Source organism: Nothobranchius furzeri, chromosome 17, assembly GCF_043380555.1.
Source record: "Nothobranchius furzeri strain GRZ-AD chromosome 17, NfurGRZ-RIMD1, whole genome shotgun sequence".
Taxonomy (NCBI): domain Eukaryota; kingdom Metazoa; phylum Chordata; class Actinopteri; order Cyprinodontiformes; family Nothobranchiidae; genus Nothobranchius; species Nothobranchius furzeri.
Window position 1 is genome coordinate 41,126,874 of NC_091757.1, and position 15,042 is coordinate 41,141,915.

Sequence of the window (15,042 nt, forward strand, 5' to 3'; positions counted from 1 at the left end):
TGCATTTCCAGGAACTAAAAGTGAGCCACATCACAGCTGAGCTTCAAACTGCAAGTATTTTTTTTTCAAAAAAATGTGTAAATCTCACCTCAGATTGGATAAAAGCAACGCGACTCTACCACTGACTTGCAAAGTGAATGTTTTATCTACATAACACATGTCTGAAGGAGTTCTGAAAGCCATTTTGATTATTATTATTATTTTTTTCCAAACATAGATGGAAAAAAGACAGGAACATCAGGCTCATCATCAAAGGAATCCTTAGACATTAGCAAGGGGATTTCTTCACCATGCTTTTCTTTTTGTGAGCTAGCTACAGCTTGTGTTAGCTTAATATTTAGTAACGATAATTTAGATGCAATATTTAGATTTAATTTTATATGTTTAGATTATAAACAATATATGATGGCTTTATAATTTCTCATTACCGAAATCTAAATATATAAGTTCATGTATTTATATTCCATTAAATATTTAGATTTATTTCTAAAAAAAAGTGTCACAATAAGTTATGAAATGTCGTGCTTGTAGCATTATTACAGCTAATGAATAATCAACCAAAAGGATGCTTTCCTTTCTTTTCTCCAAGTTTATTTTTTTTTATCATTATTTATTCACACCTCTTTACTTTTATAAATAAATGTAGCAAGAAGAAGATGTAAAAAAAAGAAGCAAAATGTGACAAAACGGAGCTGTTAAAATGCTAAAACTGAGAAAATGCTATTGATATTATTATTTAAAGTGTTACATTATAATCAGCTCCCCAACTTGACACCATGCTGGATTGAATACTCTGCTCCTAATTGCTGTTTTCACTTTTGCATTTATTTAAATTAGAAGATTTGAAGTGACTCTGTACCTTTTGCAGGCACTTTGCGTAAAAGCTGAGAGGTTTCATCTACATCATGTTTCATAAACAGGAATATATTATGACCTTATTATTTTTAGTGTGTCAAAATTACTTTTAGTGAAGACTTTCAGTTGGTGAGTTTTAAAGATATTTTTCAACAGTAGGTCTCAATTTTCAACAAGTCATAACTGAACAGCACAGGTGGGAGTTTCATCCTCAGCCGCCCATATTACTAAATGATACGGAATGTGTTAAAGCTGCTGTGTAATGCTTAAATATAATTTGAATAATACATTAAAGTTGCGCTTTACTCGATAAACATCAGGCAAATGTATGTTTTTGGCAGATTCTTTGCTCAACTTTGACCCCGTCTCCCATTAAACAAGTTGTTCAGGTCTCCTAGAAACACATTAATTAGCCCATAATTCCTAATCTAATCAGTCATGCTTAATTTCTCAAAGTGCTTGCATGTATTTGTGTGTGTGTGTGTGTGTGTGTGTGTGTGTGTGCGTTGCTCATGTTCATTAGTATTCTCTCCAAAAGAAAGCAACACAAAGACATATGTTTACCTTTTTTACCTCAAATGTATATTTTACTAAGATTTATTAATAATAATAATGATAATAATAATAATAATAATAATAATAATAATAATAATAATACGTTTCTTGTAAGCACTTTTACATTTAAAAAAATGCAAACAAATAAGAGATAAAAGCAATACACATAAACAACTGAGCAACACCTAAAATAAATAAGAGCAAGTTAAAAAGTAAGGGCAGATTTAACAACACATTAAAAAATAAGTTTTATGTAGTGATTTGATAGTTTGGAAAGATGATAAAAACATCCCCTGCAAAGCTCTAATAAAGATTTAAAGGGACATATCATGACAATGGTTCTACGGTGGATACAAAACATGATCACGAAGTTCTTTGCGCTAAATCCGTCTCACATGAAGCGATCTCAGCTGTTTGATTCCTTGCATTTAGCATAATATGTCCTCTTTAAAATTCAAGAATTCCACCAAACATACATACATTTATTTATTTATTTATTTATTTATTTATTCATTTATTCATTTATTTATTTATTTATTTATTTATTTATTTATAATGAACCTGTGGATCTCAGCTAGTGTAAATGCAAAACAGGACATTTATGTCACAAAAAAATGCAAAGTGAATTATATGTTGTAACATCATGAAGGGACTGTTTTCCACCTAAAGGTCATCTCCCCTCTCTCCTCATGAAGAACTAATCTCCTTGAGATATTGCTCAAGGCCTTTGATGCCTCTCCATCTAAACTGTTTTAACTAGCTATTTGCCTCCCCCTACAGCACAAGAAAGAAGACCAAGAACTCTTTTTCTTCAAATAATAATCAAATAATTTTGTTAGTCCAAATAATCATGTGAAGCCTAATGTTCAATCAATCTGTGAAATGAGAATGTTAATTACTTGAATTATAATACTGTAATCAGTGGTTTTGTATAAGAATTAACTTGGTACAGAAGCACTAGACACTCCTCCTATGACACAAGTAATGTTAAAATCACATGACACATTTCTTTTGTCTCTCCAATCACAGCTTTCCTTTCTGATGCGTGGCGTGGTCTGTGCGGTGTTTATTTTGATGTCAAATTCTGATTCGACCATAAATCAAAACATCTGAATTATAAAACTAATTCCCACATCACCCTTAACTCAGGTCAAACGTTATAGAGTTTTAGCCGGCCACTCGTAACTTTTTAACCACAAAGAACCTTGACAAGCTGGACAATAAAACCTGTTACAAGCTACATCTGAATGCAAAGTTCCTTCAGAGTAAAAGCTGAGCTCATTGACCCTTCAGGGTCCCGCTGATGCTGTCAAACACCTGTCGCTTACCTGGAGGCATTCCAAGACTAGTCTGTCGTACCGTACGCTATTTCATCGGCTATGGTACCAAAAGGGGTTCCGAGGACCTGGCATTCTGGATCTAAAACGGAGGTCTCCGACAAGGGTATGTAGAGCGGCAATATGACATCTGAATGTGGTTTTGAAACTCCAACTGTAGTTTAGAGCAAAACATTCGCTCCCACACAGAACTAACGCTTCTCCGAAAACGAGAGTTCTGATAACAACATTCCACATTACACCCTCCGTCTTGCCTCATTCACACCTAGATCCATTCATCACACAGAGTGTTTAAAGTTAGTTAGCCTTGTTTAAATTGTTTAGAAATAAATCTTCTTAAACTTTTAAACTTCTCTCTCTCTCTCTCTCTCTCTCTCTCTCTCTCTCTCTCTCTCTCTCTCTCTCTCTCTCTCTCTCATCTCTGGGTTAATACAAAGTGTTATCTAATCCCTGCAATAAAAAGTTCCGATCTTCTGGTTAAAGTAATATTCAAAGATCCACCAAATTTATTTCACATTTCCTATGGAATCTCACATTTTATGGGTCATTACTTAAGATGTAACTAACAAATCGTTACAATGTTAAAAGAGCAAGTGTTGAACATATATAGAATTACTAAAGATTAAAAAAAATAACCGTAACTATTAAAGAGGTAAAGTTATTTTGCAGCTCAAGACATTGAATGTCCTTTGGTATTATACATAATTCGATCCTAAATGAATAATTAAACTCCTAAAAAAATGCTAGAATTAAAAATAAATATGTTTGACCTAAATGCATTTAGTTAAGGATTGTCAGCTCATGCATGTCTTTACAGAGGACTGTCCCAGCACAAGCTCCCTGTCCACTTCTCTACCTCATACCCAACTCCTTAACCTCAATGCTTTTGAAGTTTTATTGTCAGGATCTCAAGGGGTAGTTATGGAAAGAAGGTCACTAGTTTGAGAACCTCTGGGGACCAGGTCTGTTTTTTTTCTTCTTCTTCTGTTGATTCACTGGATCAGTTGAAGGACAGACAGCCTGGAGAGTCTTCTCCTTCAGGTTCAAGTTCATCATTCTGGACCCAAAATAAGGTGAAATCCTACAAGGTGGAGCTGAGTCTTTGTCTCAAGAGGAAGTATCTTGGTTCTAGAACGATGAAGCAAGAGATGGACTGACATGCGGTTCTGTTTGGAGTATTGTGGTAAGGAAGGAGCTTGACCAAAACACAAAACTCGGTTTACTGTTACTTATAATGATCTTCTGTTGTGACCAAGCTCAACCTTTGAGATGAGGTGGGGGGCACCATCATCTAGAAGGGGATTCTGAGTTGAACTGCTGCTGTTCCTTATTAAGAGGAGTCAGCTGAAAGGGTTTGATCATTGGATGCCTCCTGGTCACCTTCATCTCAAGGATTTCTGAAGAAGGGAAAACTTTAAGATCCACCAGAAGTAGCTGGAGAACACGGCAAGGAAGAGGAATGCCTTTGCCTCTTGGGCCTGTTACCTTGGTGATCTGACCTAAGAGATTGAAAATGGATGGATGGATGGATGGATGGATGGATGGATGTCTTTAGCAATGTTGCCCAAACTGGTAAAACCTCACATATTAAATTATATGCTACATTTCAAATGTTTGCCTGAACCTTTTAGAATGTCATGACAAAATATGAAAACAACAAACTTTGTAACACAATAATTGCAAAGTACCTTTTGCACCTTTGGGTTTGTCACATGTTCAAGGCGCTGGTATTTGATTGTCCAAGCTGTGATTTGCCCTATCAGAGTAAGCCGGAGCCCCTGCCAGCGGTCCTACTCAGCACAAAGCACTGCATCAAGTCTCAACCTTTACTCTTTCCCATGAATTTCTAAAGGAACCACCTAGATTCACTATATTAGACACTTTTAGGAGACGTTGTCTCAGTGGAGAGACCACTGTGTTCTATATTCACATTTACATGTGCCCAAGTCATGCAAAAGTGTGTTCGTTTTCCTGTGTACTCTTTTATTTATTTATTTATTTATTTATTTTAATTGTGCAAGCAGAAAAACATGCTAATGTATTATAAAGTCAGAATGAAGCTATTAAATACCCACAGAGAGGGTGAATTGTGCAAGTCAACAATAACAGAATCTGACCTTGGACCTGACAGGAAGGAAACATGTGAGGAGAGATTTTTATCTACATGGCATTTAAGTAAATACACACATAATTAGAGTTTCACTTGTTTATTTAAAGGAGCGGTTTCCAGAAAAGTCTTTAGTATTAGACAAGATTACAAAAACATATTTTCTGGAAACTACATTGTGATTTTAGCCATAAAATGTATTAAAAACATACATTTCTTAGTGTTTCTGAGAGGTGACGCCTAATTAAGAATGCACAATGCTAATCTCCCTTACTTCTATCCCAATTTCATTTCTAGGTGCTAATTTTTTCATCTTTTCTTATGTTTTCCTTCTCATAATGCGTCTTTTTAAATTAACTTTTTCTTTGCACTAAGAACTTGCCTGATCAAATCTCTCTCTGATGATGAAAATAATTAAACAGTTCTTGTATTCCTATAAATAACACATTTCCATTTTGTTTTAGGGAATGCATTCTGCTTTAGAACTGCTTGAGGAGTCAAAATGAGGCACTTTAGCGCTGTTCCAGGACAATGGAGAATATTCATGAGGGTGCATGATGCTTTACAGAGTCCTCATAACACAGAGACTTCAAACTCAAGGGACAAGTACAAGCCAGGGCCAATATAGGCAGAATGAGGCTGAGTTTTTGCCGTTATAATGGTGAGCTCTTTTCCCTCTTGGACGGAAGCCTGGGCTGACAGTCAAACGTCATTATGAGCCAGCGGCCATGCAGTTTGTCACTGTCACCGCGGCTAAATGGAGACTTTGTTTTTCAAGATTTGTAAAGATTTATGACATTCTAGGCAGTATTTAAGCAGTGATGCACAACAAAGTCATTTTGTTTGATGCAAAGCTACTTTGAAAAATGGCAGATTCAGCTGGTTGTGGGCTTAGCTTATTTCCTCTGAGCAAATAAATAAATAAATAAAAGAGCTCTATGAAATGAGACACTGTCTTACATTTTTTGTCTTCTTTTTATCATGCAGATCTGAGGAGCCACTGATAAAGCACAAAGAGTTTGCATATTACAGAAATGAATGGTGACATTCTCTTCATCTTTGCTGTGCTCACCTTTGAACTCTACGCCTAAAATTATTTGCAGATTTCTGCTGCTGAAGGGAAGAAACTCAAGTTTTCCACAGAAATTAATAGAAAACTGATGGGTTGGCTTGTCTGGCTTCGAGTCTAAACGCAGTCATCATTTCCTTCTAATTCATTCCTTGATCTGTTGCAGTAGTGGCCTCCTCCTCCTCCTCATCCTGCCGCAGCTCACTCCTATACCTGAATACTGAACAGAGCCGTAAAGACTCCCCCTATAAACGAGATAGTAATCACTTCAGAAGGATATAATGAATCACAGAAATTGTTCCACAGAATGTGTTCTTTCAATGAAAATCCTATAGCAGTGCTGCATGAAGATCAGAAGAAATACCGCGCGTGCCATGTGAGGTCAGTGCAATTTCACATGCTGAGAAGCACTGATGCATCCTCTCCCAGCAGGAAAATTACCACGTCGCGGAGCTCTTCTGTGGGGTAACATTTATTACCTGGTCCTCTGTGTGTGTATTAGTGCGCGCGCGCGCGTGAGACTGTTTCCAATGAGAGCGCTCGTGCGCAGCGCCCTCTGCTGGACCTGCGCCTCTTTATAAAGTGCCGCGATGCCTCGACGGGCGTGCAGTCAGAGGAAAAGGAGCGCAGAAAGCCAGATGCAAGAAAGAAAAAATCCAGTCAGCGGTTCGCAGGACTTTCAGATCAGTATTCCCTCCGCCTTAGATGTGTTGGCTTGGATTGGGATTATTCTGAGGCAGTTTGGGAACTATTTATGGGACTAACTGTCTGGAAGGGGGCTGGAGAAGCGGAGCTTCTGCGCTCATAATGCGGACACATCAAGTCTTAGTAGTTTGTCGGAATGAGCGCAGCGCACACGGACCCTGAGAAACAGCTTTCATGGATTGACAGTTTGTCTGTTTGAGTGAATTTATTTATTTTCTTCTGTTTTCCCTCTCAAACACCAGGAGATGTTCCAGTGCTGTGGTTAGTGCGGTAGTCCAAAGGATTGTCGATTTTTCCCATTTTATTGGGCGTCGAGGATTGTTGGTTTTGATTCTTTCTGTTAAGGAACACGGCTTTCTTTGGGGGTAAATGAGGATATTGATTTTATCCAGTTAGACCACGACTTGGCCAAGAATCCGGAGAGGAATTGTATCCCTTGGAAGAGGTGGAGATATTAGTCTAATTGGACCCAGAATAATCTTCCTTCAGCTGAGTCCAACATGAAGTCTGACACAGTGTGGATGTGCGTTTTTCTCCTGCTCTTAGGTAAGGAAGGAAAACACGAAAACGTGTGCAAAATGTGCATTTTTGACAGAATACAACCAAGAAATGTAGTCATAGGTGGCTATTTTTTAAATTAGAGCTCTTAAGAGTAATTTGTTATGGAGGAATACATATCTGACCTTTCTGAATTAGTCACTGATTTAGTCGATTAAATAAAATTTTATATCAAATATGGCAACAAACTGAACTTATAAGCCACTATATCCATCAGCTGCATGGCCAACTTGATTCCTTTAAACTCTCTCTCTCTCTCTCTCTCTCTCTCTCTCTCTCTCTCTCTCTCTCTCTCTCTCTCTCTCTCTCTCTCTCTCTCTCTCTCTCTCTCTCTCTCTCTCTCTCTCTCTCGTTTTATGTAAAATTCAAAAAGCTTAATTTGGCTTCAATCAACTTTTAGATTTTCATGTAAAAGATGTTTTTACTGATGTTTTTAAGTTGATCAGTTATTATGAATTCTAGCTCCAAACCCCAAATCAGTCACCACCATGTTAGAAGCTCTAATTTCCCTCTGGGATTAATAAATTATCTTTGAATTTGAATAAACCCAATCCTAATTGTGCCATCGGTGCTCTAATAAAACAATCTAACTGTCAAAGTGTGTTTAACTTTGTGGACTGTGGCTTTTTTGTACTGTTGCAGCCAACACTCAGTTCTCCGGGCCATCACCAGGGGTCTCTCTTGTCATGTCACCAAAGTCTTCTGGACTTTCCTTGTTCCTTGTAAAGGTTGCTTTGTATCCCGACTCTTGTAAAACAGCATTGCAGATGACTATAAGCTCATTTTCTGCTCATCTAGAGTCAAAAGTGGGTGTGCTTGTTGATTAGATGCACAATAAACTCGAGGTGATTAGATGTTATAAATTAACTGAGTGCTTTTGTCAGATTTAAGAGTTTTCAAGCAGATTCTTTCCAATTGCAGTGATTGTAAAGCAGGGGAGGAAGGCATGGAGGTAAACTCATGGAATAAAATCAAGAGAGATTAAAGGATATTAAAACTTAGAAGTATGCAGCCTTAAGAAGAGGGGCCGTCAGGCTGGCATGTATGGACACATCTTAGATCATCTTGTTTGTTGCATGAGCAGTAGAACAAATATGAATCACATTTATTATGCTGGACTCTGCAAGCACATGGATACACACACTAAACCATTCTGGTGTCAACACCAAATCTGTCCTCTTCTCCTTACTTTTAGATGAAACAAGTTCCTGGGATGGCCCGTCAGCTTTGTTTGTGCCCCTGGCCCGTGGGACTCCCGGATCTTCATACACCAGGTCGAGACGTGAGGACCAGCCAGAGAGGGTGGACTGCATCCAGGCGACTGACATGTGCAACCAGAACCCTTTCTGCAGCTCTCAGTACCGGGTGATGCGCCAGTGCCTTGTGGGCAAGGAGAAAGAAGCCATGCTGGATAACAATAGGGACTGCCAGGCTGCCTTGGAGGTGCTGCTGGTGAGCCCTCTGTACAACTGCCGCTGCAAGAGGGGCATGAAGAACGAGATGCAGTGCCTACAGAACTACTGGGCCATCCACATGGGACTCAACGAAGGTAGGGAGCAGATGGTTTCACAGCCTCAGGAAAATTATTGCTGATAATGGTTAGGAAGTTTTAGCATCTGCAGTGCTTCTTAAAGTCATGCAGATCCTTCACAGAAATAGCTCCCACTTTTTCAAAGTTTTAGCCAATGAGCTAATTTCCTGTGAACTTGTTTTACTTCATCATCACACGTCGGGACTCTTTAGGTGCCTGGTGACCACCAACACAGCACAGCTGCAGTATACTTACATTTCTGTGTAAAAGCCATACTGGATCAGTGTTATCACCTCCTATGTCCCTGAAGCTCTACCCCAAATAAAATAAATAAATAAATGCGTTGCTATTTCCATAGCCTCTGATGTAATGGAGGTGTAATGAGATTACCTGTTGCAGCAGACTTATTGGTTTTCACCTAAAGTGTTCCATTTTACCATAATTAGGTTACAGCGGTAGAGGTCCTCGTGTGTCCACTTATGGACATAAAACTCTACTCTTCTTCAAACATAGGAACATCCTGTTTATTTGACACTGTTGCTGCTTGAACCAATTTTTTATTTCGTCTTCGTCTTCATAAACAAACGTGCAACGTTTTCTATTTAGACCAGGCTGAGTCAAAGCTGCAGAAGGGGCTGCACCTCAAGGTACAACCTGAGGCAGAACCCCTTGCTTCAGATGGGTGTTTCGTAACGCTCGTGTGTGCGCAGTCCAAGTTTGGGTGAATGATATCAAGTGCCGCCATCATTTGTGATGACGCTGGGCTGTTATGACATGAGTGGTAATGGTGGAAATGTTGCAAAACCTCTGAGCGTTCTGGACTTCTGTGTGGTGATCCATGAAATGATTCACCAGGCTGATTGCTCATAGCACCAGCTACACTTGGATAGACAGAGGACAGCAGAGGGTCTTCGGCGTAAGTGCAAGAGGAAGGCAGTGACATGCACGCTCCCAAGGCATTCTGTCTTTCTTATTATTCTGTTCATTTCTGAGGTTTTTTTCTAATGAGCACTGTGTTCCATCCATCAGACTCTCCCCACATTTCTCCGCCATCAGCAGCAGCAGCACTATTTTCTGAGTCTTTGTGCTTGAATGCGTCATGCAAGTTGTCTGACTGTCAAACAGAGTGCTGACATTATGGCCTTCATGTGTTCCTGTGTTCCTTTTTGAAGAAACCTCCTCTTCGGTGCCCTGGCTTGGCCCTGTCAACCTCTGAGATAAAACCCACTTTAACACAAACGAAAAGCTCTTACAGAGCAGCTTTAATCTAATCACAATCCATTGTGCAGTCAAGCAGGCTTTGTTAACTGGAAATTGTGTACAACATCCATCTCTGGAAAAAAAAGCAGAAGAGCCAGAATCCCACCAGACCCCACCCCAAAATGGTGCTAAACCACTTCTAAAATCATTTAGAAAAAACAGAAAGGGTTTAATTGAATTGTTGGGCTACATATTGTGACATATGGTTTATAAAGTTTTTATTTCACGGTGAGGTGGAGACATGAAGGGTGGAAGCGAGAAATGGGAAGAGGCACAAAGACTTAGGTCTGAATGGAGTGAAAATACGTTTCGGACTAGGGGTGTTGTAGATTTTTTGACTGATGTGATACGACTTCTCCAAATCTGGTAGTCACTGAAGCATTTCTGTAAATATCAACACAAAAGTGTTGAAATTTGAGCCAAAAAAATGTCTTAGTGGCCCATGTCAACTCTTTGAGGCGGAACACCCTGCTCCCAAACCAGTTCTGCACAAACATCAGAAAGATGAGTGCTAGAGGCAAGGTTGGGTCCAATTCACAGCTCTGAGAACATCAGCTATAGCTTTCAAATGCATGAACTGTTAAAACAAGGCTTAAATGATCTAAAACAGGTGTGAATATTGACACAAATCACCTGTTGGATGACTAGGGTTAGGGTTGTGGACACACATAGACAACAGTTTCAAATCCATTATTCAAATGATTGGCGAGTGACAACGCTCACATCTTTGATGACAAATATGGACAGAAAATTTACTGATCAATGTTAAAAGTAGAAATTTGTTAATTAAAAATAAGGCTCGATCCAAGCCACCAAATAATGACTTTAATGCAAAAAATAAATAAATAAACTCAGTATAAATATGTTTCATAAAATGCTTTTTTCCCTTACTTTATGGCCATAAAAATAAAACATTAGAAAGCGTTGAAAGAAGTGTACATCTGTTGAATCAGCTTCACAAAATAAATAAATAAGGCCAACATATTTTCTTGTTGGAATTACTTCTAATTTATTCTTACTGGGTTATAAATACCTCTTCATAGTGTTTAAAACAATGTTTAGTTCAACAAAACATCTAATGCACAAATAAAATGAACAAGTGTTCTGGTATTTAATAGATGACTTTATTTTATGGCGTAAACTCATCCATCCTTTATCGGAGTAGTTTTCATTTTCATATCAAATTTAATAAAAAAAACTGTATCAAGAATAAACTTGTATCATTCCCAGACCTGTAGGTATATAACAGTAGTAGTAGTAGCCTTTATTGCAGACTCAAGGTCCAAAAAATACATAGAAAAATATACAAAGGTGACATTAAAAAGAAAATAACAAACTCGTTTAAAGAAGAACAGTATCCTACAAGAGACAATCATACCAGTGCTTCCATAGATTAGAGGTGTAGCGTACAGCACTATATCTGGTATTAGTCAGAGTTAGGATGACACTGTTCTTAGACATATTAAGACGGCATATAAATTTATACATAAAATTTCTTAAAACAGCTTTAAATGTGCTGACCCTGGCAGAAACAAACAGTTAACTGGGCTTTTTTACCAGAAGTATTAATGCATCGTTGTAAGCCACCTGCACTCTCTGGATACTGGCTGTTTAGGTCCACCATAAATGTGCTGCGTACAATGAGGTACAGTAAGCTCTAAACAAGTTAAGTTTGACGTTAACAGACCAATATCCAAATTTACAACACAGTACATTCGCTTGTGCATATAACATTCGGCACTGATGATAAATGTCCTCATCATCTGACAGGTTGTCTGTCAGCACATGATCCAAATATTTCACTTCATTTGAAACACTTAAAATAGAGCCAGATAGGTTGAAGTTAGGAAATCTGATCCATTTGTCCTCTAGTTCGACAGATCATGATTATACTTTTTGCAGGATTAAATTCAACAGCATGCTGTTCACCAAACACAGAGCACACATTAAGAAGCTCCTGAAGAACAGCTGAACTTGGGCTAAATACCACTATGTCATCAGCATACATCAGATGATTTATTACTGTACCCTCCGCCATACAGCCAGCTCTACACTGAATTAACTGTTTAGACAGATCGTTCATATAAAAATTAAACAATGCCGGTGCTAAGATGCTCCCTTGTCTTACTCCGTTACAGACCTGAAAAGGTGCAGATACACAGTTGGCCCACTTGACCTGCATGGTCTGGTTTGTATACCAATATGACAAACATCTAACTACGTACTTAGGCACACCAGCTTTCCACAGTTTATAAAATAATTTTCTGTGGTTCACACAATCGAAATCCTTGGAGGCATCTAAAAAAAAACACATTAAAAACAGTTGAGTTTTTGTTTTGGTAGCTACTTGATAGCTCCTTTAGAGCATATATGCACATGTCAGTGCCATGTTTAGGCTTAAATCCAAATTGGTTGTCAGTACATTGTATCAATTTGTCCAATCTTATCTGTAGTATTTGTTCAAAAACTTTAGAGAATGCTTGCAAGAGCAATGGGCCTGTAGTTATCTGAGCTGCCTACTTTCCCTGATTTGTTCTTCAACACAGGAACCAAAAGAATGTTCATCATGGAGTCTGGAATAAAACCATGAAACATAAATGACCCGCACTTGAATAGCACCTCTCAGAGAAAGGACTCCAAAGCACTTTACACTACAGTGTATCAGTCATCCATTCACACACACATTCACATGCTGATGGTGATGAGCTACGATGTAGCCACAGCTGCCCTGGGGCACACTGACAGAGGTGAGGCTACCACCAGTCCCGACCACCACCAGCAGGCAAGGTGGGTTAAGTGTCTTGCCCAAGGACACAACAGCAGAATTCTCTGTCCTTGACTTTGAGACACATACGTATTCCAACCACGCATAATTTTACTTCTCTTTCTGCTTTGAGTGAAACACTGGCTTGCATCAAGTAACGCTTGGACTATAGTTTATATCTGCTTTGTGCTCAGTGTTGGAGCAGTTAACATCTGTGCACATAACTGCTTCTCTTCTTAATTTGATGCATTATAACATTTGATCAGTGCAATCATAATAGGACACCTGATCTTCTGATGAGAGAGAAGACCAGTCAAAGTATTCCTTTGTAGGACTGTTTACATAATTTCCTGTAGCAGGTATATAATCAAATCCAATTATGACTTCAACAGGGATATGATCCATACTGGACATATTGTATAAGATATTCATGTGTGTCAGAGCAGCATGAGCATCTGCTGTAGAGAAACAATGGTCCAACCAGGACCATTCACAAGTTTAAAACAAGTCTGGAGGGATTACTTTGTTCAAAATCTCTATGTGTTCATTAGAAAAAGCAAAAGCAGGAACTAAGTATTTTCATACGTAGCAAAGTCTACTTGTTGTCTTACGTTTTTGAACAAATAACACAAAAAAATTTGTAGAGACCCGGTGATAATCAGGAAATAAAGCCAGACTTTTTCCATTTTTCCTGTAATTCTCACATTTAATTTGACAACAGCAGACAGCATTTGTCACGTAAACCACATGACATGAAATTGACCGCCGTCTGATAACTGAAATGTCACACAAGCTTGAAAGCAAGAGGAGGAGTCTGCAGCTCAGGGTTCTTAAAACAGAGTGAATTCACATTTATCATAAAATGTTGCGGTGGGAAAGCTCTTGAGCTCCATGATGCTGCTCGTTTTATGTGCCACCAGTGAGCTCTATGTTATTGATATGTTTCAAATCAAACCTGCACGTTTTAAGTGGAACTGCAGAATTTTACATGCATGTACAATGTGTAGCTACTGGTGCATGTACAATAACATGCTCTGATATGTCTGTTTATACAACAATGACCATCAGATGACATGAAGATAGACCAAGTGCTGTGATGAAGCTTGACTCGCCAATGCCTATCAGATCAATATCCAACAGCTTGCCAAATTTTAAGCGACACCAGCCTCTGAAGGTTTAATATATGCATTGAAAATGTAAAGTTGCATGTAGGATTTAATAAACCAGGTCTTCTAGATCCTAAGTTAATGGTTTTAAACAAATCAAAAGTTTCATCTGGTTCTTGTTACATTTTTCACCACCACTTCCACCAAATCACCTTTTCTGAGTTCAGAGCTACCGGGCATGATTGCGAGTGGTTTAAAGAAGCCCTGCAATTCCACACATATGGTAACTGTTAGCGACGTAAAAGACATATGCAACAATCTCAGGCATCTCTCAGCTTTTAAATACCAAGCGTACATTGGTGGAGTGAATTTAGGGATGCGGTGTTGAGTCACACTTGTCAATTTGAAAGCACTTATGTACTCAAAGCAGCATATGCAAGTGTGAGAGCTTGTAATTTCAGACGCAGCATATGCATGGGCCTAAACACTTCTTGGCTGCCGCTAAAGTGCCCTAACAGAGTGACACGCTGTTATCAAGCGGCACTTCATTTATCATCTACTTGGCAGTTGCATCCTTATTCTCATTGCACTGAAATGTCCCAAAAATCCATGATACATCTCAAAATGTTTGAGTAAAAAAAGTAACTAAATATTAGATTAGTATTCCTTTCTGACCCTGAGCATCCGATGTGTCTTCCATGTAGCTTAAAGGAGCGATATGTAAGATTTCTACAGCGACATGATTTCAGCCTAATGTCTCAACCATGCTGGAGGAAGGTTACATTAAAACAGAATTCATTCTTAGCCATCTGGGGGTTCAAAGTGGGACGCAGTTGCGGTTTGCAATCAGCGATCTAGTAAGGCTGCCGAGTTTGCAACAAGCTAAAAAGCTCCAGACATTTTTAAAGAATCAAAGCTAGTAAACAGGAGCGACCAAGAAGTTATTGTTTGTATGCCTAAGAAGCCACGCTATCTTTTAGTTTTACTCTTTTCTTACTTTTTACTCTTTCTTATCTCTCATTTTTATCTTTCTTTTTGCACCAAGTACTGCAGCAGTTCCCTAATTATGTGATTTCTCGCATATATGGCAATAAAACCTTCTGATTCAAATACTCTAATTTCTAGAAGCTAATGTTGAGCTAATAATGCTAATGATGAATGAGAAGCAAATAGTCAGCTCTAAGATATCTCAAGC

The 15,042-nt window shown here is 38.5% G+C and overlaps 1 protein-coding gene across 1 annotated transcript in view; it reads left to right on the forward strand.

The window, feature by feature from the left end:
• The first annotated feature begins 6,902 nt into the window (after nt 1-6,902).
• Nucleotides 6,903-15,042, forward strand: part of LOC107393789 (GDNF family receptor alpha-2) — a 73,214-nt gene continuing 65,074 nt past the window's right edge. The window contains exons 1-2 of the mRNA XM_015972394.3: nt 6,903-7,174; nt 8,382-8,735. Of these exons, the coding sequence (XP_015827880.3) occupies nt 7,129-7,174; nt 8,382-8,735 (400 nt within the window). The 5' untranslated portion in view covers nt 6,903-7,128. The remainder of the gene's footprint in view (nt 7,175-8,381; nt 8,736-15,042) is intronic.